Genomic DNA, 23810 nt, shown 5'->3' on the forward strand with positions numbered 1-23810 from the left:
TTCTTAATTCAGTGATGGCAACGGAATACTGACAGTCATGGCGAATTCCCGTGCGAAGAATCCGGATTGACTGCCATATGTGATTTTTTGATCCATCTTTTTCTGCCTTGCATCACAGACCGTACCAGGCTCATGCATTTTAAATATATAGGGCGCTTGCATGACATGTTAGAACAAAAAATGACTACACTAAGTGAGAGGACAACGTTGATGCTACTGGATATATCGAGGGATGATACTAGATAATTTGGATTTATTGCCGTCGAAGATAAGATGTGTATCGGTGTGGGAAAATATATCTGGCTTCAATCGAGATTTCAGCAAGAAAATGAAGATTGGGAAAAGGCGTCTTATCCTGTAGCGCGTGGCAATCGTTATTTACAAATATAAATCTGCACACGAGATAATGACACTGACGCTGTGTCTCAGGCTTGAACAAGACCCCAAAACTGTATAAACAGTGTCATTTTTGCCAGTGAACTGTGTTTGATTTAGTCACAGTTTCATGGGAATGTACTGCTAAGGCTTGGCCTAGCTTTATGGAAAACCCGAAGACATGACATGCACACGAAAAAAGAGGAAACGATATTTTTTGTTTTTTAAAACCTGTAGCCTATTTACGTAAGAAACCAGATAGTGCAAACGTTTAAACCGTTCGACAAAAAGACTTTACGTGGAAAGGGGTTTTGTTTCTTTTTTCCCCAGACGTGACCATTCCCTGTATTAATGAATGAATGAATTCATTAATTAATTCACTCTCTGTTGTTTGTAAAGGACGTCGAGGTTCATATTGGATTACAATCTGGATTCATGTGCGATTCTTTGAACGTGTTGTGTCGGTTTGGGGGGTGGGGGGGGTGGGGGTGGGGGAAATCCCCACCTTTTGTGTATGTGTTTTTATTTTATAATTGTTTTATTTATTTGCAACAAGCTACCGTTAAGGCATACAATCGCCTCAAGATTCATTGTCTGGAGGAAGATCAAGCATTTTAGGTAAGAGCTTAATCATATATGACTCTCTAATAGGCTACTTTAATGTTTATTTTAGGGGATAATAATTTACTCTAATTTGAGGGCATACAAGTGCTGATGTCAATTTAAGCATTTTTTAAATAAATAAATAGCTTAAATAAATAAAACATGCATCCATGGCTCTCGTCGTGACGCGCCCTATGTGGCTACTAAAGTGAAATGCAGGCCTGTTTTATGCACTTGTTATTTAATTGTCCATCATGCAAACACAAGCGCGCGCGCACACACACACCAGCGCGCGCGGAATAATAAGACAGAGAGAGGCAGAGACGCTTTTTCCCCATCACACCCAATGATATCCATGCAGGCCACAATGTTTAGTAGGCTACATCTTTGAATGTGTGAATTGCACCCACGAGAACTACATAACGAAATGTCAGTCTGGGACTGTCATATGCGCTCTGACAGGTCATTGGCGTATTAAGGTGCACCGGCATTGGCTGTGCTGGTCACGTCACTGGATCTAAGTAATAACTAATTTTCGCGTTCTTTCGTATGCGTAACGGAAGAACCTTCGGCCGCAAGCTGGACAATAGGGCCTACAAGCGCCGTTAAATGAGCTCCACTTCAATAAACGATTCATGCATATCATTAAGATGTCGCATCATCAAGAGCACATCGTTAGGCAAACACAAATAAAGATGAAGATGCGGAGAAACATTTTGAAAAAAGCTAGGCATCGTTTCAAAACAATAGGTGTAGAGAGTCGAAATTATTTAGGCTCGTTTGGTTGGTGAATTCCGCGTCGCCTCCTCCCACCGAGACCACGGTTGCGATATTCACTGCTGTTGCTATCCAACCTTCAGCCTCCAACCAGCTCCCTTTACATCTGACTCCTCCCAGCGCAATCGAAGGCCTTCTCACTACTAATGCGAGATATTCAATTCAGCCTTTAAGTGCACATCAAACCTCTGGAGGCAAATATGATAGAGTCAGAATAATTAATAGCGCAATGGTAACCCAGGGATGATAACTGTGTACATGAACAGATAAATTCATTAGGAGTTATATTTTAAATGCTGAATATCTGGGTAGGCTTCTTACACATCAAAGTATTTGATGGAGGAGGGTAAATTCTGTTTAATTAAATAAGTGAAACTTTTCAGCCGCCCTCACTGGAATGCATGTCTCTCTTTCACATTATGTAGGTTGACATGAATGACACATCCAAAGAAACCACGTATATGTTCAGCCTTTTATTTTACAGAGCTAAATGTGTATGCATATTATACCCGGTGGGAAAGTGAAATAGATGTTTTCACACCAAATTGATAAAAACCTGTATGGCCCATGAAAATGTGGCATTTAAACATTCTAAATTAAGGTCCTTAAATTGTCTCTTTAAACAGAGTTTTTGGAAATAGTAATCTATAGTTTTTTATCTTATCTTATCATCAGTATATTTCCATCTAACAATATGTACTCTGTTCCCTATTACAGTCCAAATGGAAAAAATGAAACTCACACCTATTCCTCCACAAAGTAGGGATTGTTGGCCGAGATGTCCAACATACTCATTTTTTAATAAGTGCTTCATGCAATAAAAAAAGACTGTTCTCTATTTGCATCATTCAGCAGATCTTTTAAAAGCATAATCTATAGTTGCTACAACAGCAAACATTTTCTCAATGATAACAATACTGAAAGCTCACCCTAAAACAAAAATTCTGTTATTGTTTACTCACTCTCATGCCGTTCCTACCCCATATGACTTTCTTTTTTGAGTAGAACAAAAACCAAAGAGATCTTAGGCAGAATGTTAGCCTCTGTCACCATTCACTATCATTGTATGGAGAGAAAAAAAAATTAATGAAAGTGAATTGTGACTGGGGCTAGCATTCTTCCTAACATCGTCTTTTGTGTTCCACAGGAAAATGTAAGTTATGTGGGTTTGGAGAAACATGAGGGTGAGTGGCTGATGACAGAATTTTTATTTTTGGTGAATGGTTCCTGTAAAAGCTAATTTCTGAAATAGAATTAAAGTGAAACTGCTGATTCAAAATACACATTGCAATGATATAATACTTTTCAATTTATAAACAGGTTGTCACAGTAAGAGGTAGGTTGTACAGACCACAGTTAAATCAGTTTCAGAACTCTCTTTAATCTTCCTTCTGGCTGATCATGTCTCAATGTCTCATGAGTGACACTTGCCTGCCTACATCTCAATACATACAAATCTGAGTTGCATTCAGGCTTAAAAAGACATACACCGCACAAGACAGAAGGAGACTGTAGCCTAGCAACAAGCAGCTGTAACTGCAGTGACACAAGTGAATTAGTGTTTCTGCTCTAAAACAATGGGTCGGCGGGGTTTTGTCTCCTGTTGGACTGAGGTACTCAGCGACTTTGTCATCAGCTAAGGCGTCTTCTTATACAGTACTTTGCTCTATACCAGAGGCCGTTAGCCAGTAAGGGCTAGCACTAATTGCTCTATAAGTGCTGCCAATATCACCACAGTGGGTGAAGGTATACACCTGAATTCATGGGTCAATGCTCTTTCACAATGAGGCTTTCGGATAATGCTAGCTGTCTTTGCTACACCACAGCAGTGGAGACGTTTTTGTTTGGCAACTACACATGCCCTCATCTCATATAATACCCTCAATACATATAACTATAACGCGCACACAAAAAGAGACAGTCACAATGTTGAGGGGAAGACTGCTTTATTAATCCATAAAGCAGGCAACAGTTCAAAAAGGGGCAAGTCCAGTGAAGAATGGTCAAGGGGGTGCGTAAGGTCGGAGCCGGGGAATCAGAAAGGGTAAAGGGGCAAATCCGGGAGAGAGTGGTCAACGATAGCGGGGTCGAAGGGGAAAACAGTTAACAACTATGGCGCGAAAGTGGGAACGAAGACAGGGGAACGAGTTGGCAAGCTAAGAGGATAATCAAGAGGAGGGAGGTCGAAACTAGACGAAACTAGCAGGGGCAAAACTAGATGAGACTAGCGGGGCTGAAACTAGATGAGACTAGCGGGGTCAAAAACACGGGAATCTAAATACATACAATACATACAATAACCAACCCGAAGTGAAACGAAAGGGTTGTGATATATATAGGGGAAAAAACGAGCGGTGCAGGTGAAACGAATAACTAGGTGATGGGACGAGTGCAGGTGTACATAATAAAGGGGTGATTGAGAAGCGCGTGAGTGCAGGTGGTCATAATGTTCAGGCTGCAGCGAGTGAGACGAGAGCATGAGTCAGAGGGGGAGAGAGTTTACGAGCGAGAGCTCGTAATAGCAGAACGAGCGTGTGAGCTCGTGAGGGAGGAAACAGAGCGTACGAGCTCAAGGGGGCGGAGCGAGGAAGCGGGAAGCGAGCATGCTCGCGGAGTGTATGGGTGCGTGCTCGAGGAAGCGGAGATGGGGCAGAGGAGCGGGGTTCGTGACAGTACTCCCCCCTCTGAATAGGACGGCTCCTGACGGCCACGCTGGGTTGCGTAGCTCGAGGGGACAGAACGAGCGTGTGAGCTCGAGGGGACAGAACGAGCGTGTGAGCTCGAGGGGACAGAAGGCACAAAAGGGGAATGAAACAGTCCATGGGGGTCAACGGGCAGTTCAAGGCAAGGTCAGGGGGAACATAGTGGACAGGCGGGTGGTCGGGAGGTCTAGGGGCAGCCATAGGGCAGAGACTGGGTCAGGAGGTCTGGAAGGCGACTGGAGGACAGGGACTGGGTCCGGGGTCTGGAAGGTGACCACCGGACAGGAATAGGGTCCGGAGGCCAGGGAAGAGGCCACAGGACAGGTAGAGGAACGGTAACAAGGGGAGCAGGCAAGACCCAGTGAGGAAAGGTTTCAGGGGCGGAGCCGTGAAAGGCGGAGTCGGGAGGACTTGGGAGACTGAGCCTTGAAGGCGGAGCCGTGAGAGACTCGGCAGGCGGGAATTGAGAGACAGAAGAGGCGGCGCCGAGGGAGGCTCAGGAGACGGAGCCGAGGGAGGTGGAGTCGCAGGAGGCCCCAGGGGCGAGGCCCTGGTGGGCTCTGGAGGTGGAGCCGAAGGAGGCTTTAGGGGCGAAGGCCTGGAAGGCTCAGGAAGTGGAGCCCATGGAGGTGGCGCCGTAGGAGGCTCCAGAGGTGAAGCCCTGGAAGGCTCTGGAGGCAGAGCCGAGGGAGGTGACGCCGTGGGAGGTGGCGCTGTAGAAGGCTCCAGGAGTGAAGCCCTGGTAGGCTCTGGAGGCAGAGCCGGGGAGGTGATGCCGTGGGAGGTGGCGCTGTAGAAGGCTCCAGGAGTGAAGCCCTGGTAGGCTCTGGAGGCAGAGCCGGGGAGGTGGCGCCGTAGGAGGCTCCAGAGGTGAAGCCCTGGAAGGCTCTGGAGGTGGAGCCAAGGGAGGCTTTAGAGGCGGAGCCGCAGGAGGCTCCAGAGGCGAATCTCTAGAAGGCTCTGGAGTCTTAGGGAGCAGAGCCGTAGGAGGCTCGGGTGGTGGAGCCGTGGAAGGCTCGAGAGGCGGAGCCGTAGGAGGCTCGAGAGGTGAATCTCTAGAAGGCTCTGGAGTCTTAGGGAGCAGAGCTGTAGGAGGCTCGGGTGGTGGAGCCGTGGAAGGCTCAAGAGGCGGAGCCCTAGGAAGCTCTGGAGTCTTTGGGAGCAGAGCCATGAGAGGCTCGGGAGGTGGAGCCGTAGGAGGCTCTGGAGGGGAGCCGTAGGAGGCTCGGGAGGCAGAGCCATAGGAGCCTCTAGTGGCCGAGCCCTGGGAGGCTCGGGAGGTGGAGCCGTAGGGAGGCTCTGGAGGGGGAGCCGTAGGAGGCTCGGGAGGCAGAGCCATAGGAGCCTCTAGTGGCCGAGCCCTGGGAGGCTCGAGAGGCTTGAGGGGGGGAGCCCTGAAAGACTCGAGAGGGGGAGCCCTGAGAGGCTTGAGAGGGGGAGGAGCCCTGAGAGACTCGAGGGGCGGAGCCCTGAGAGGCTGAGAGGGAGCCCTGAGAGACTCGAGAGGCTGAAGCCGTGAGAGGCTTGAGGGGTGGAGCCATGAAAGACTCGAGAGGGGACGCCCTGAGAGGCGGAGGAGCCCTGAGAGACTCGAGAGGCGAAGCCGTGAGAGGCTTGAGGGGTGGAGCCATGAAAGACTCGAGAGGGGACGCCCTGAGAGGCGGAGGAGCCCTGAGAGACTCGAGAGGCGAAGCCGTGAGAGGCTTGAGGGGTGGAGCCATGAAAGACTCGAGGGATGGAGCCCTGAAAGACTCGAGAGGCGAAGCCGTGAGAGGCTTGAGGGGTGGAGCCATGAAAGACTCGAGGGATGGAGCCCTGAGAGACTCGAGAGGCGAGCCGTGAGAGGCTTGAGGGATGGAGCCCTGAGAGACTCGAGAGGCTAAGCCGTGAGAGGCTTGAGGGGTGGAGCCATGAAAGACTCGAGGGATGGAGCCCTGAGAGACTCGAGAGGCGAAGCCGTGAGAGGCTTGAGGGGTGGAGCCATGAAAGACTCGAGGGATGGAGCCTTGAGAGACTCGAGAGGCGAGCCGTGAGAGGCTTGAGGGGTGGAGCCATGAAAGACTCGAGGGATGGAGCCTTGAGAGACTTGAGAGGCGGCCGTGAGAGGCTTGAGGGGTGGAGCCATGAAAGACTCGAGGGATGGAGCCCTGAGAGACTCGAGAGGCGAAGCCGTGAGAGGCTTGAGGGGTGGAGCCCTGAGGGACTTGAGGGGTAGAGCTCTGGGAGGCTCGTGAGGAGGAGCCCTAGGAGGCTCGTGAGGGGCCCTTGGAGACTCGTGAGGCGGAGCCCGGGAGGGCTCAGAGGGGCGAGCAGAACCCGGCAGAGTCGTGGGAGACTCTGGGGGCGGAGCAGAACCCGGCAGAGCTGTGGAAGACTCTGGGGGAACCTCTGCGGTCTTGAGCACAAGACGAGACTGGGGAGAAGGGGCCCTCTTCCTTCTCTGACGTCTTCGGCCAACAGGGGATGTGGCCATGGGGACGGTCGAGGCTACAGGCGCTGGCTCTGGGGCGGTCGAGGCTACAGGCGCTGGCTCGCTGACCGTGGCAGACATGGGCGCTGGCTCGCTGGTCGTGGGCGGGCATGGGCGCTGGCTCTCTGGCCGTGGCGGGCATGGGCGCTGGCTCTCTGGCCGTGGCGGGCATGGGCGCTGGCTCTCTGGCCGTGGCGGGCATGGGCGCTGGCTCTCTGGCCGTGCCAGGCTTCGAGGCTAGGGTCGTGACAGGCCTCGGGATTGGGGCCGTGTCAGGCTTCGGGACGGGGGCCGTGGTAGGCTTCAAGACGGGGGCCGTGGTAGGCTTCAAGACGGGGGCCGTGGTAGGCTTCGAGAGGGGGGTCTTGGTGTGGAGCGCTGGTTCAGTGTCTGCCTCCCCCACAGTAAACGAGGAACCAACGCACAGCAGGGCGAGGTCAATAAACTGAGCCAGGTCGAGAGAGCAGCGACCACCAGGCATGTATGATGAGGCTGGCTCATTCAGTCCATTTTGAAAAATGTCTTTCAGAACCACCTCATCAAAATTCACTTGGTTGGCCAGGGCACAAAAATCAGTGACATAATCCTCCAAGCGTTGACTCCCCTGGCGCAAACACATGAGTCGAGCCGCTGGCTCCATAATGTTAAGGGCGGGGTTATGCGTTACACAACCACTGCCTTGCACGAAAAACTCATGGTAAGCGCCAGAAGAGCCGTCAAACCTCTCAGGGGGTTGAAGGCCCACGTCGCTCAGAAATGCGCTGGGAGCATAAACGGGCTCAGGGACAGACACAGGTAGAACGGGGTGACAAAAGTCAAACAAAGTGCTTACCTGCTGTCCCTGGGCCGTGAGTGCGTGGTAATCTCTCCCAGCCGCAAATCCGCGCTCCGAACACGCCACGAAAATCCGCTCTAGAGAGCTGCGTAAATCCGTGGAGTACATTGTGACTGCTACGGTGAGGTTGGTTATTCTATAACGCGCACACAAAAAGAGACAGTCACAATGTTGAGGGGAAGACTGCTTTATTAATCCATAAAGCAGGCAACAGTTCAAAAAGGGGCAAGTCCAGTGAAGAATGGTCAAGGGGGTGCGTAAGGTCGGAGCCGGGGAATCAGAAAGGGTAAAGGGGCAAATCCGGGAGAGAGTGGTCAACGATAGCGGGGGTCGAAGGGGGAAAACAGTTAACAACTATGGTGCGAGTGGGAACGAAGACAGGGGAACGAGTTGGCAAGCTAAGAGGATAATCAAGAGGAGGGAGGTCGAACTAGACGAAACTAGCAGGGGCAAAACTAGATGAGACTAGCGGGGGCGAAACTAGATGAGACTAGCGGGGGTCAAAAACACGGGAATCTAAATACATACAATACATACAATAACCAACCCGAGTGAAACGAAAGGGTTGTGATATATATAGGGGAAAAAACGAGCGGTGCAGGTGAAACGAATAACTAGGTGATGGGACGAGTGCAGGTGTACATAATAAAGGGGTGATTGAGAAGCGCGTGAGTGCAGGTGGTCATAATGTTCAGGCTGCAGCGAGTGAGACGAGAGCATGAGTCAGAGGGGGGAGAGAGTTTACGAGCGAGAGCTCGTAATAGCAGAACGAGCGTGTGAGCTCGTGAGGGAGGAAACAGAGCGTACGAGCTCAAGGGGGCGGAGCGAGGAAGCGGGAAGCGAGCATGCTCGCGGAGTGTATGGGTGCGTGCTCGAGGAAGCGGAGATGGGGCAGAGGAGCGGGGTTCGTGACAATAACCTATCCCAGGCAGATAGTGAAGGGTGCCTGCATCTCTGCAGTCAATTAAGGACAGATTTCAAAGACTATAAACTAATTATTATTCTTATAATTTAATAATTTTTGTTTAAACATGGTCTTACTAACCTTTTGTTATTATTTTTAATACATTTATTAAATTAAAACATGAATATTATAACATGTAACAAATATGTAACTAAACCATATTTTGCCTTGCAATCATATATTGCAATGCGCTTCCACATTCATCTTTGTGTTGCTAACTAGGGTTTCTGTAAAGATGCTTGGAAACAATGTTATGAAAAGCTCTATACAAATAAAATTTACTTGACAGACAAAAAAGTGAAAACAATGTGTTTACATTTGGAATGCTAAAGTTTATTGGATTTAATACTTATGATTAAAATTAATATTATATATTTTTTATTGTTCAAAGAATTGTATTGTGCTGTACAACATTAAACATTAAAAATATGACTGAACGTGAGAAGTGCATGGCTTTAGAGATGACATGTTTAGTTGTTGAAATCACACCTACCTTTAGGAGCTAAAAGTGTTTATTTCTTCAAAATGATAAAAAAAAATTAAATTGTCAAATACTTTTGTGAAATTAGTTAACTTAAATGTATTATTAAAGGAACTTGAAGGCAGAAGTCAAACTTTACAGGAAATGCACAGACAACCCCAAATCCACAGAGAAACATGTATCCTAACATGTTGACAATCTATCGAATAACAATAGAAATATATAGAAGTTACTGTACCTTATTACACAGCGCACTGGAATACTCAATTCTGATTGCTTAATGGCGCCATATAGTGGTCAGATATCTCGGCGTAGCAACCACACATCCACATTTCAGACCACTCGTCCATGTATTGCAAATCAGTTTTCCTGCTTCTCGGATCACTGTGCAATCTCTACAAATATGCTCATAAAATAATTTCAACTCAAACCAATGTTTATTGATTTATTTGGCAAATGGTCTTGTAATGAAATGCATAATGAGGTGGTGATTATTTACAAAATAAACACCAACAGAAATCAGATGCAAACTAGAGGTGGATTTTTAGCTGTTAATTTGAGCTATTTAATACTTTTCACATAATTGCTTAATTTCAATGCAAATCAGTATTTAATGCCCATTTATCTATTGGTAAGTAGCCATGTAAAAAGCGGGATAATGTACTCCGCTTCGCGTTGGGGTTCTGATCACCCTGTCTGGGTTTATTTTGCGATAACCACTCTAGAGGTAGGGAGGGGAGGGGAAAACAAAAACATAAAAAAGAGGAGAGGGAAAGGGCAAGACAGAGTGAAAGTGAGAGAGAGAAAAAACATGCTCGCCGGTTCGAAGACACGCCATCGCCTGGTCCTCGATCACTCCTTCACCCTCTGGTGGAAGACAGTCGCACCTCCCCAGGTGGACCGGAGCAAGTCCTCCGATCCCTGGTGGATGGCACGCCCTTCCGCATTTTGGCGGCCTGTAAGGAGCCCCTCAGCCCCTGGCAGCAGCTCCACCACTCCAGGCAGCCGGCAGTGAGCCCCTCCTCCCCTCGGAGATGGCAGCCATTCTTCTGCATCCAGCCGGTTGGCTGCTCCTTTGGGCGGATGGCAGTGGCGAGGACTACACGACAGCGCATACAAATTGTGCCGTTGTGATTTCATGTGCTGAGTATTGTCATTTGTCTCACCGTGTCCGATTTTAAAAATTATTGACAGTTCCACAGGGATAAGATATAGTTGGAAAATGTTAACTGCACTGAAGTGGATGCATTGAAGTATTATCATAACACGCTCATTCCCTTGGTGCTGCTCGACCTTCCTTGTGAGCTTGATCTTTAAAGCAGCCTCTGGATGCCGCGTGTAGCGGAACATATGTGACTTGATTGAACTGACAGAATTTAGACATGTGAATAAAGATTTCTACCACAATTAATTTTTTTTATTTGTTTTACATGCAATAATTTTAATTATCAAAGGTACAAATGCTTTTTTGGAACTTCATATAATCCATTAAAAATTCTCTTGGCTCAAAAATCTAAGGGGGTACATGCCCCCTTAATCTGAATGACACGACGCCTCTGTTTGAAAATGTCATATTAGTTTCACAGGTTTTAACCTCTGAAAATTTGCAAACACTGCCATGTGGTTCGTTATTTAGCATGATGCAGGTGAATTCGTATTTTATGTACTGTCCTTCATACTTCTGTTGTTTATTCCAATAATTTTTCACATCACTTGAGTTGCTATAAACATATTAGTGAACTAATATGTATTTTTGAAAAAGACACTTGGGGTGCATCTTATCTTGCTCTGTTGCTCCCTATGTTGTGAATCAATTTATGTTGAACTGAAATTTAGAGACTGTCAAAGGTGTTCATCCCCAAAACCTAAGACTCGTTTGAGATTAGCAAGTATGGGGGAAAAAAACTCAATCTCTGTATGGGATATGTGACTGTTTTTATATCTACATTATGTCTTTATTAAACTAAAAATAGGTGAAAAAGACTTAAATAACAGGTACATTGTGTGACATGTTCATCATAATCATTTTCATTTAAAAGCAACAAATGTAAATTACATTCCCAATTCACATTTGTTTTGCAACAAAGTACAAAGCACAATGCAAATCACTCAATATCTGCCTTACGAGTAGTGAGAACTGTCCATCATTATTTTACTACTCCCCTGACTGCAGCCGCCTCTCGTCTACTTTCAAGGTGAGGCGTTTGCCGTCTCAAAACAATTATGAGATTACATGTTTTTATTTAAATTATCACTGTATAAATTATGACACTATTGTTTATTTTACTACCATTAAAACGTACAGTGTTATTATAAAAGATACATTAAGAAATAAAAATACAAAGGAGTATAGTTTTAATCTTTTCTTAAAACACGAATATTTAAAAGATAATTTACCTTTCATGCACATTATGGATGAAAGACAATTACAAACAAATTCTTTGACTCATTCTATAATGACTTTTGAATTGGTCAAAAATGACTGTGATATTTAGGCAGAATTACTTTTTTTTTTAACTACCAAACATTTAGATTGATGTGGTGTCAGAAGGCTGGACTCTGTTTGAAACAAGTCATTTTCCTGTCAAAATATGGAAAATGTCTGTATCTCTACACTGAGTCACCAGTGTCCACTGTAATAAATCCAGTGATTCTATACTTAAAAATGTAATTCAGCAACAGCTATTTGATGTGATGTTTCTTGCAGTATGTGTTTTTTGCATAAACAGAAAATGTGTCCTATGTGCTACAAGAGTTTTACACCTTTTTCATTGGCAAGAAAAAGCAGCATGGTTATATATATATATATATAAGCTGTAGTGGTTTTGAGAATAAGCTCTTTCATCAAGAATCGATATCATGCTACCTGCTACTTTACTGTACCTGACCTAAAAATCTACCAGGCATTTACAAATATACTTGTTGCATACTTTACTGAAAAGTCAGTTGTGTATGTGGCATGGTTGGGAATACATATATTAGGGTTTGCAGAAAACACATTTAAAATACAAAATAATAGTAACTGTATTTCATTATATTTTCATCATATTGCATTTAATTGTCATTTGTTTAATATAATATTTAGTCTATTCAGTTGGAAAACATTTATCCATATAAATAATGTGATCTGAGGAGCATTTGAACAGTGTTGAAACACTTTCTTAAGGGTAGTTCACCCAAAAATGAAAATTCTCTCAGCATTTACTCACCCTCATGCCATCCCAGATGTGTTTGACTTTCTTTCTTCTGCAGAACACAAATGAAGATTTTTAGAATAAAATGTCAGCTCTGTAGGTGCAATAAATGGTAACGTCTCGGGTTACATGTGTAACCCTTGTTCCCTGAAAAGGCGGAACGAGATGTTGCGCTGCTAAGCGCTATGGGGAACAGCTCTTGCTGTGAGACAAGCTGAATAATGTGTGAAACACGTCAATGAACATTGACCGGAATTTATAGCCTCGGCTGATGCAATCATTAGATGCACCTGAGGCCAGGCTATAAATGGACACGTCACCAGGTGTCGTCAGATACTTCTTTTTGAAGAGCAGTCCTGGGACGTCCCAGTGCGGCAAAGCAGCGCAACATCTCGTTCCGCCTTTTTCAGGGAACAAGGGTTACACATGTAACCCGAGACGTTCCCTTCACAAAAGGCTTCACTACGATGTTGCGCTGCTAAGCGCTGCGGGGAACGCAATACCCACGCCGCCGCACTTGGGGCTGTCTGGACCCCAACGGTTGTGCAGTGTACTCACAAAAACGCGAGAGGCCTCAGACATGAGCTTGAGATGTCGACTCAAGGGCATAAGAGCCCGGAGTAGCATAAACATCTAAACCATTAATTTTTTGATGAATGTGAGCAGAGAGGACCAGCCTGCCGCATCACAAACTTGTTCAGGCATGAGCTGAGATGTCGACTCAAGGGCATAAGAGCCCAGTGTAGCAAAGCATCTAACCCATAAAGTTCGATGAATGTGTGCGAAGAGAACCCTATCGCAACACAAACTTGTCACAAAAAACTGATGAATGTGAGCGGAGAGGACCAGCCTGCCGCATCACAAACTTGTTTAGGCATGGGCTGAGATGTCGACTCAAGGGCATAAGAGCCCAGAGTAGCAAAGCATCTAAACCATAAAATGTGATTAGTGTGTGCGGAGAGTGCCAACCTGCAGCACCACAAACTTGTTCGGTGTCAACTCAAGGGCGTAAGAGCCAAGAGTGGCAAGAACATCCAAACTATAAAAGTTTAATGAATGTGCGCGGAGAGGACCAACCTGCCGCACCACAAACTTGCTGCAGAGGGAGACCTCTAGCCAAGGCTTTAGAGGAGGAGAGCCCTCTGGAAGAGTGCGCCCTAAAACCTACTGGCGAAGCTTGACCGTGCGCCTCGTAGATCCGGGCAGTAAGGTCCCTCACCCAAAGTGACAACCCGGTCACGGCTTCAAAGTGAAGAACTGCTGCCCTGACTTTACGCCACTAGCAAGTGCAGTGGACATAATTCTGAAGGGCACAGACTGGACAAAGTCTGAGTAGTCTTTAGCTGCTCCAGCATTTACAAATGGCAGGGAGCAGAAGGCTTAGAGAATGACTGGCCAAGGGCCGAGAAAGGCACCTTGGGCAGGTAGTCAGGGTGAGGGTGCAAAGAATGCTCTTGGTCCTACCTGGGGCAACTCAAAACAGCCCGGCAAAAGAGACAGCCTGTAGTTACCCAAGTCTCCTTAGAGACGTAATTGCCATATGAAAAACCATCTTGAGAGTCAGAAGTCTACCAAACGCTGACTCTAGAGGTTTTAAAAAGGGGGGTCTTACCCTATGAAGAGGTCCTAGCAAGGATGCCTCTTAGAGGGCACCCCGCCCACCAAGGCATGGCAAGCCGAAGTGGAAGCCACATAGAACCTTGCAGTGGCGAGGCAAGTGCCCGCTGACAGTTCTTTCCACAGAAAATCCAGAACTGAAGCAAACTGGCAGTTAGCTGGTTCTGTAATTTGAACTTATTAGAAGGAAACGCATGCAGGCGCATTTGTGCCATGTATGCGCCACCACGATCAGCACCCCCGAGGGGGGGGACTGGGTGACTCGGGGAGAAGTAGAGGAGACATTGCGCTATCAACAGAGGCGAAGAGGTCCTCTTCTGCCCTGTAAAATCTACCCAGATCAGTTCCAAGGGAGGGAGCCCTAGCACTTGCAATGGTCTCGATAATGTCAGGAGAAAGCCCTGTGAACCTCAGTTGGTACCCTACAGGGGCCAAGCATGAAAGGTTTCACACTCGGGCCGGGATGAATATGCCCCCTGAGCCTGAGAAAGAAGGTCCTACCTGATCGGAATTGCCCAAGGCGAACTGTCGAGGAGAGATATTAACTCCGAGAACCATATCCTGTTCAGCCAGCGCAGCGCCATTAATAGGAGGCAAGACCCTTGCTGGTGAACATTGCCAAGACTCGCGGGAGCAGAGAAACCGGGGAAAGAAACGCTTACAGACGCATTCTGGGTCATGTATGTGTTTTAACGTCCAGACCCAAGGGGGCTGGGCGATTTCAGGGAGAAGTCGAGGAGACATTGCGCTATTCATAGAGGCGAAGAGGTCCTCTTCTGCCCTAAGATCTCACCCAAACTTGTTCCAAGTGGAAAAAGCCTGGCATTTAAAAAGGTCTCGATAACCTCAGGAGAGAGCCCTGTGTCCCTCAGTTGGTACCCTTAGGGGCCAAACATGAAAGATTCCACAATTTGGGGCAGGGATGAAATATTGCCCTGTGCCTGAGACAGAAGATCCTTCCTGTTCGGCACCGCCAAAGGCGAGCCGTCGAGGGAAGAGATTAGCTCCGAGAACCAAGCCCTGTTCGGCCAGCTGGTGTTATCAGTAAGAGGCAAAAACCCTTGCTGGCTGAACTCTGGGCAACTACTACCTTAGGGTGGAGTTCTTAACTCCCCATTGGTATTTTCTGTCTGGACCGTAAATCTGCTCCCATATACGGGCATCCAGGGATATAACTGACCTGAGTGACAGGAGCTTGCCCTGGGCCCTAAGGAGAACCCAACGTGTCAGAAATACAGCTGACAAGAACGTGGGTCTCCTTGATTATTTATGTAAGAGGCTACCGCTGCATTGTCCACCCAGCACCAAGACATGGCAGCCTCAGGAGGAGGTATTTCAGGGCCAGAAATACAGCCATCAACCCGAGACAGTGACTGTGACAACCGAGCTGACGACCCTCCTATCCCCTTAAGCTGGATCGACCACTTAAGGCCGCTACCCCGCCCATCAGGGAGGCGTCTGTCGTTAGCAGCCTGCGACAACAAGACGCACCTAGAGTGGGACCCAAGGCAGAGAACCGGGTCTGAACCACATAGAAAGGGAACGAAGCCTGAGGCGCGTAACCCTATTTAGCCTAGGGGTTTTGGCCCTTGGAAGAAATCCCCTGGCTTTTGGCCACAACAAAAACGGTCTCATGAGCAGAAGGTCCAGAGGGATCACTGTGGACGCCTTCGCCCTGAGACCTGGAAATCATTGATACTGATAACAGTGCAACCTTGACCTAGCCTGACTTCGCTCAGGGTGATCTAAATGGACTCAATACTAGCGGGAGACAGTTGTGCCCGCATTGAGATTGAACTCCATATGATGCCCCGATAGACAATGTTCTGAGTGGGAGAGAGGACGCTTTTCTTGGCATTGAGCCTCAACCCCAGAGAAACAGATGAGCTGAGACGATGTCTCTGTGCTGAACTGCCAGTTCCTGGAACTGCGCTAGGATCAGCCAGTCGTCTACATAATTCAGAATGCAGATGCCCCGGAGTCGCAAGGAGCCAGCGCTACATCATGCATTGTGAATGTGCGGGTAAAAAGGGCTAGGCTGAGAGAAAGAACCTGACCCTGGAAGACTTTGCCCCCGGAAGTGAACCTCAGGAACTTTCCATGTTGTGGCAGAACTTCTAAATGAAGTATAGAAGTGCGTCATAAGATCGATGGTGACCAGCCAAACGAGTTGTAGGGCTTGAGACACGACCGTCTTGACAGGCATCATCTTGGACTTGAACACCCACGGGTAGTTCAAGCTTTAAGATCTAAGCCAGACGCCACCCCTCACCCTCCATGGGAAACGGGAAGTATTTAGTGTAATAACCTAACTCTCTCTCTGGAAGGGGAACACATACCATGGCCCCTTTAACCAGGAGATTGAGTTTTTTTTTTTTTTTTTTTACATAAAAAGAAATTCGGTTTACGGTAGTGAGAACACGCCGTTGATACACGGAAAAGCGGCGAGTGAATTAAATCCTGACGCCCTTATACGACCCACAGAAAAGAATATATCCGGCAGAAGTTTCCACGCTGCCAGGATCTCTGAGATGGGTATTATATTTTAACACTTCCTGTTGAGGGGTTGTCGGGTGTTTCGCATCCTGAATAACATACAATTTTGACGGAAGCCTCTGAAACCCGAAACACCAAGAGGTTGCGGGAATGGAGGGGCTTCGAGCGCGGCGAGACTGTCACCAATCCCCGGGAGGAGCAGCATAGCGTGCAGAGCAGCATATTGTGCAGAGCAGCACCAGCCTGACCTGCTGCTTAATAAGCCCTTCCCACTAAAGTGGAGGTTGTCCTACAAGGCTTTGAGGGGAGAGAGGGCTTCTTAAGTGACGATGCCGAGCCCGGCGAGAGATAGCCCGCAAGCGTCTTTTCGACCGGCGGCATCACTGAATACTGCAGTGCCTCAGCACCCACAATAGTCGAATATAATGACGTCGAGGGTATGTGAACACGGGAAGAAAATATAAATATATATATTTTTTTATTTTTTTTAGGGGTTCTCCACGAAAAAAGCTCTTCATGGAGGTTGTCAAGAAAGGAAGGAACCCATGAGGCATTCCCTTTCTTAGACTGGAAGATAAAATCTATCCCCTAATTTGGAGCGTTTGGGGGTCTCTTTTTCGCGTGGCCAGACCAATCTGGCAACCGCACGAGTAACAATATCGAGCAATTCCTCCGTAGATTTTTTATCGCAGACGGAAAGCTCGTAGGCGGGAAGAAAATCGCGATCCACCTCATGATCCGAAGAAGCGTCGAGATCATGTGAAGGAACAGCTGGGTTTGGGGAGAGAGTGAGAGAAAGGGATCAACCCGTCTCTTGCTCCTCAACCAAATCCATTCGAGAGTGCTGACTCCCGGAAGCAAGCGAGGCGAGCACGACGCACTCTGCCTGTTAAAGCAAATCGCAGTGCTCACACCCACCCTGCTGCAACGCGAGAGCAGCGTGCTCTTACCCCTAAACAAACAGCAAAAACTGATGTGTGTCGTCTTCAGATATAAAGCGAGAAGAGGGGAACACGCACCGTTTGCTTTCAGTCATTCTCTCTTTTTTAGAAATATATATATATAAAATTTTCTAAACAGAAGAGAAAAAGAACAACGTTCACTGCACACTGTCTAACCGATTCTATCTCCTAACAGAGGAAAGAAAGTTTTGACAGGGTTTGTGTGACACACAGAAACAGAATTGCTCTGAAAAAAGAGTTTCAGACGACACCTGGTGACGTGTCCATTTATAGCCTGGCCTCAGGTGCATCTAATGATTGCATCAGCCGAGGCTATAAATTCCGGTCAATGTTCATTGACGTGTTTCACACATTATTCAGCTTGTCTCACAGCAAGAGCTGTTCCCCGTAGCGCTTAGCAGCGCAACATCGTAGTGAAGCCTTTTGTAAAGGGAACCAGTGGACTCAGTGGAAATGAGAATCTTTCCCTTTGGGAGCTTAATAGAGAGAATCCATATAAGATCAGCAAAATATGTAGCTGTGTACACTCTGTGGGTTTTTGAAGTTTGGAGCAGCAGAAGTTATCAGACACAATGAAAAAAATATCCAAGTTAGATCTATTTTGTCTCTCTCTAAAAAGACTTTTGATATAAGGGAAAAGATGTACAGCAAAAATCCTTGATGAGATTGTTTTATTTATTTTGTAAATACAAATCCCTAAAACAATCTAAATGACAGAAAAAAGACTGCATAAGATATTTAAGCTTTTTTTCAGAGGATATGTTTGTAATAAATGTTTTTTTTTCACTTGTTATTAACTTGTTTAGTCAAAACAAGCAAACAAATCTGTGACGAAGAAGTAGTCCGAAGATTATGTCACTGACCTATAGTAATGTAACGGAATATGTCACAAATTACATTTTACAGCATGTATTCTTTAATCTGTAGTGGAAATACATTTAAAATAACCCTCCCAACCCCTTTCTGTGACCTGTAAGAACCAGCAATACTTTTGGCGAGATAAACTGCAACAAATGTAATGTTTTTTTTATTTATAGGAGTGGAGGCCAAGAGAGGTGGTACCTTTGAAGGGAAGTTCCAAAGAGAAGCGTGCAAAATGGGGCAATGCAGATCAAGCTTCTCTCCTTTTATTTGAGACAACAACAAAAGGCAACCACGAGGACGGACGACAGCTCAGCCGGAGGAGGCGGAGGTGGAGGAGAGAGTGGAGGAAGTGGGGGAAAAGGAGGAGTTGGTTTTGGAGGAGAAGGCGGAGGCGTGCAATCAGAGCAGCAAAAGATATGGCCAACGGAAACACGAGCAACGATGGGCCTGGAAACCCCTTGGCAGCCATAGTGTCTACCACAGGTGGCATGATGGGTGGAGCACCTTCCTCGGCTGTGTCTACCTATGTTAAACTTGTCCTTTTGGGGCTGATCATCTGCATCAGCCTGGTAGGCAACTTATTGGTGTCTCTGCTGGTGCTACGGGACCGAGCGCTTCACAAGGCACCTTACTACTTTCTTCTGGACATCTGTCTTGCCGACACCATTCGTTCGGCAGTCTGCTTTCCCTTTGTGCTGGTATCCATCAAGAACGGCTCTGCTTGGACTTATAGTGTGCTCAGCTGCAAGGTGGTGGCCTTCATGGCTGTACTCTTCTGCTTCCATGCTGCCTTTATGCTGTTCTGCATTAGCGTCACACGTTACATGGCCATCGCCCACCACCGATTCTACTCTAAGCGAATGACCTTCTGGACCTGTGTTGCGGTGGTCTGTATGGTCTGGACACTGTCGGTTGCCATGGCGTTCCCACCCGTTTTCGACGTAGGCACCTATAAGTTTATCCGTGAGGAGGACCAGTGCATCTTTGAGCATCGCTATTTCAAGGCCAATGATACGTTAGGCTTCATGCTGATGCTGGCTGTGCTAATCCTGGCCACTCATGTGGTATACATGAAGCTCCTGCTGTTTGAATACAAGCACCGGAAGATGAAGCCGGTCCAGATGGTTCCAGCCATCAGCCAAAACTGGACCTTTCACGGGCCTGGAGCCACAGGCCAGGCAGCTGCAAACTGGATAGCAGGCTTCGGCCGTGGTCCAATGCCTCCAACTTTACTGGGCATCAGGCAGAACTTGCACAACCAGAACAGACGCCTTCTAGGCATGGAGGAGTTTAAGGCTGAGAAGCAGCTTGGCAGGATGTTCTATGTCATTACCTTATTTTTTCTGGTGCTCTGGTCCCCATACATTGTGGCCTGTTATTGGCGTGTCTTTGTGAAGGCATGCACCATCCCACACCGGTATTTGTCCACCACCGTGTGGATGAGTTTCGCCCAGGCAGGCGTGAACCCTATCATCTGCTTTTTCCTCAACAAAGACCTGAAGAAGGGCTTGGTGGCCCACCTGCCTCCCTGTTGTAGAACTCCACCTCAACTGCCCCATGAGCCTTATTGTGTAATGTGAAGATGATCATTCATATTGTTTTTTTGTTGTGTTCTTTTTCATTCTTTTTATTCTGAATGATTGGATTGTGGACAGCCTGGGGGAGGGGTTTAGGAGGTCATAGATGAACTTGAAGAGCTGTTGTGGCCTTTGATTCAGTTAAAGATGCTTTAAAATGGTGGATGTTAAGGAATAAGCATCTACTGTCACCTTATAGTAACGATATGGGGAAAATTAGCTCTATGTTAATGTGTGATATGGTAAATCAACTCTAAACAGGTTTGAAGAACCATATGTTTTCCATTGGGGTGTGCTAAGGTGGTAAAAACATGACAAATCTTGCTGTTCAGAAATGATCCAAACTGGTAAATTTATTGTGAATGTATGACCGCTATATCAAATGGTTTCTTAAGACTGAACCCTACAAACATTAAATTTGGCTCAGAATCTCTGATGGTTTACAAGGATCCTGAGGGCCTTGAAACAAAGATTTGCCAAAAAAATTATACATGCCTTGTGAACAGCTGCACTCTTGGCCGAATAATTTGTATTATTTGAACTAACGAGTCAAAAATACTCAATGTGCATGCATATTACCTTATCTTTAAGGGTAAAACAAACTTGAGATGAAACTATTTTAAGAAAGTGTGCCAAGAGTCAAGCATAAAGAATGGTAATCAATGGGGGCTGACAAAAAGACAAAGTTCCTACAGTTTATGCTAATTGTTTGGACTGGATCCTTCCTGTTTCCCTGTCAGGTAGGAATGGTCATAGAAAAACAGTATGTTTAAAAACAACAGAGAACCTTCCATGAAAAATTAAGCTCCTCTTATTATCCTCTCTTAATTGATTCAAATGGAGATGAGAGGAGCTGACTGAAACACTAATCTTTGTGAAATGTTGCCTATTCAGGTTTGCAGGTGCTCTTTCCTGGGTGACTTTAATGACATTTTTGCTGCAATTTATTGTGTTTATTTATTTGTCTCAATTGTTTTTTTATGATAAACATTTCATTGCACAAAATAAGTCATGTCCTTATCATGTTCAGAACTGGTTCTGAATATGTGACCAGTCCTTTGATATTCAAACCAAGAAAAGGTAAAGATATAAAAGAAATAAATAAGACAATAGTACTTTGCTGTAATTGGTCTTTTAATATGGAGACAACATTTGAATGCAAGCTTAGATTATGAGGAGTGGAAACTTTAAGTGAATGAGCAAATATACTTATCAGATAATAATCTATGTTGGTTAAACTAACTGCTCTTTTATCCTTCCAAATGATTCAGAAGACATTGTAGAGGAGAGGTTACATAATCTTTTGCTTTTTGAAATTACTTGAATGAAAGTTTACTAGCATATCAGATCAATACAAAGTTTCAACTAGTTTAAAATGTGGTTTAGCCTACATATGGAAATATCTTTGAGATGAATCAATTAATCCTTTCACATAGTCGTGGCTGGTAGGTTGCTTTAAAGACATTACAGAATAATATAGAATGAATGGATTTTGATCAAGTGGCAACAAGAAAATTAAAGTTGAATGTTTGTTTTGGATTGCAGCATGACAAAATAAATGTAGAATTTTGCCGCCTGTTCACCTCATAACTCTTAAAACATGAATCAAACAACAAAAATCTTATTTTAAAACATAACATTCTTAAATACTCTTGTAATGAAATTATGAATGTGTTTGAGATTAGAACAACATGTAAGCTATTAGAGGAATGTTTCAATTTACTTTACAAGTATTCCATCTCATTAGGAGCAAATTGGCTGAAGTGTCAAAGAATTTCCCTAAATATTTTGCACACAACTTACACACAAGAAATCATTGATCCAGTGGCTTGATTTCTCTTGCATAGTTTGACTTGAATCGGAATACTGACCAATGGAGATTGTAATATTTGAATGTTAAGGGGGCAAAAACATAAAACATCTGTCTGTAGGTTAGGCATGGGATTGGTAGGTGTTATCAGACGTTTGTTTCTGAAACCTGTCAATGCAAGAACAAAGCAAAACAGAATAGCAGCAGAACATCTATGATCAACAGAAAAATAAGAATTCTTTGTTATCTGCATTTTATGCCTTACTCCATTACCAAGGTTTGATGTCACCAATACAAGAATGATTTGAAAGCTGTATGCTTCTAAAGACACCAATAAATGCTACTGAAACAGATGCTGGGGCAAACACAACACTGTGTATTCATGGATTATCAGAGGACATGTCTCACTACCCTTCACAAACCTGCGGGTTGTGGGTGAGAAGATGCCAGCATCAGCGGGGTTACTGATTACAAATTTGCAAATTCTGACACACTGGAGTGTCCAATTTTGCACAGTTCTCTGGAGCGACTTGAATTTATGAAAAAAAAACAAAAACAAACGTGACACAGAGAGAATTGAATTTCCATGGGATTAAAAGGATCTTCTTGGATTCTTTAGGATTACTTTGAGACTTTTTCCTCTTATTGTCTTTGGGAGGGGTTTAGGGTGGGGGCCAATATATGAATGAAGGTTCGGGCTGTTGTGTATTCACATGTGAATAGGAAATTGTTTGGGTCAGTAATGGGATCGGTGCAAAGGATGTGATTTTGTAATGAGCAAAAATGCCTGGTAGAAAATTTGTAGTTGCTTCAGGCATCTTATCTTTTGTAAAATAACTGTGAACCTTGTGTAATTTCATGTTTATTATATGGACAACGCACTAACTTCAAATGGGGGGTGGAGTGAAGGGTGGGGATATGACCTTTGATCGTCATCTTTTTACCATGCATGTGTGTGTGTGTGCGCGTGCGTGTGTGTGTGTTTGTGTGATGAGAATGATGAGTATGAGTGTGTGGATGGAACTGGGAAGCAAACATGAAAGGTCAGATAAACCATGTGATGGGAACCACTCCTGTAGTTTATCAACTAAAATTTCTAAAACTGTAAAGAATATTACTGACAATACAAAGAGCTGAGCCTTAAATAGGAGATAGCATTTTTCTTTTAATGGAGTGTTTAAATCTTTTTGTTAACATATCTTGGGACGCTGTAAACGATCACTACATGAAAACACTGGATGCAAAATTTTTTTTTAATAACAGATTCCATACAGATGGAATAGTTATCACTCACTGTTTGGCAATTCCAGTGTTACAACGATTGCAGAAGATAAATGAATAATTTTAACGAACAAATGCTGATATTCAGGTTATTCATCAGATTTTAAATGCAAATGCAATGATTATTGTTGAGCCTGTAATTGATCATTCTTTTTTTATCCTGAACACTTAGATTATCTGTCTTTTTTCACTATTTAGAAAACTACAGAATACATTTTGTGCACAAACTATCCCATATATTTAAGTAGAAAACATTTTAAAATAAAATTACATGTGTAAATATTGCCATTTTCATTATGCTGATGTAATAGATGTATTAAGGTCAATCCATGACATCCATTTTTAAAAACATCTTTGCAATATTGTTAAACAAATGCATACATTTTCTCAAAGATTAAGTTGTCTTCATCTGAATGATGCAAATGTGATATCAGAAAATATTTATGAAGTTACTATACCATTCAGACTGAGAAGAAATGCATAAAGATACTTCTGAAAGCTCCCTTGTACCTTGTAGTTAAAACTAAGTTAATTATTTTTAATAATGGACCTGGTATTAAGATGACTAAAACTGTTGGACTATTTCATTTACTTTAGCAAACATTTGATATAAATAAAAAAATGAATGTATGCGAAAACTTTTACAAATTTGCTTCTAGAAATGACGAGCTGCACAAGCTCATACAATTATTTATTTTAAGAGCAATAGTCAACATCGATCCACCAAAATTCTGTCCATGTTCAAGTTTTAGTTGAGCAACTCAGGAGTAGTTGATTTGTGAATGCATGATGTATGAAGGGG

General features: G+C 45.1%; 1 protein-coding gene across 1 annotated transcript; it reads left to right on the plus strand.

Annotated features, from left to right (window-relative positions):
- Window positions 1-874: 874 nt before the first annotated feature.
- LOC127630989 (probable G-protein coupled receptor 173) lies at window positions 875-22372 on the plus strand. The gene is made up of 2 exons (XM_052108920.1): window positions 875-993; window positions 18514-22372. The coding sequence occupies exon 2, from the start codon at window positions 18757-18759 to the stop codon at window positions 19918-19920; it is 1164 nt and encodes a 387-aa protein (XP_051964880.1). The 5' UTR covers window positions 875-993; window positions 18514-18756; the 3' UTR covers window positions 19921-22372.
- Window positions 22373-23810: the final 1438 nt, after the last annotated feature.

This window comes from Xyrauchen texanus, chromosome 37 (assembly GCF_025860055.1).
Source record: "Xyrauchen texanus isolate HMW12.3.18 chromosome 37, RBS_HiC_50CHRs, whole genome shotgun sequence".
In the NCBI taxonomy this organism is placed as follows: Eukaryota; Metazoa; Chordata; class Actinopteri; order Cypriniformes; family Catostomidae; genus Xyrauchen; species Xyrauchen texanus.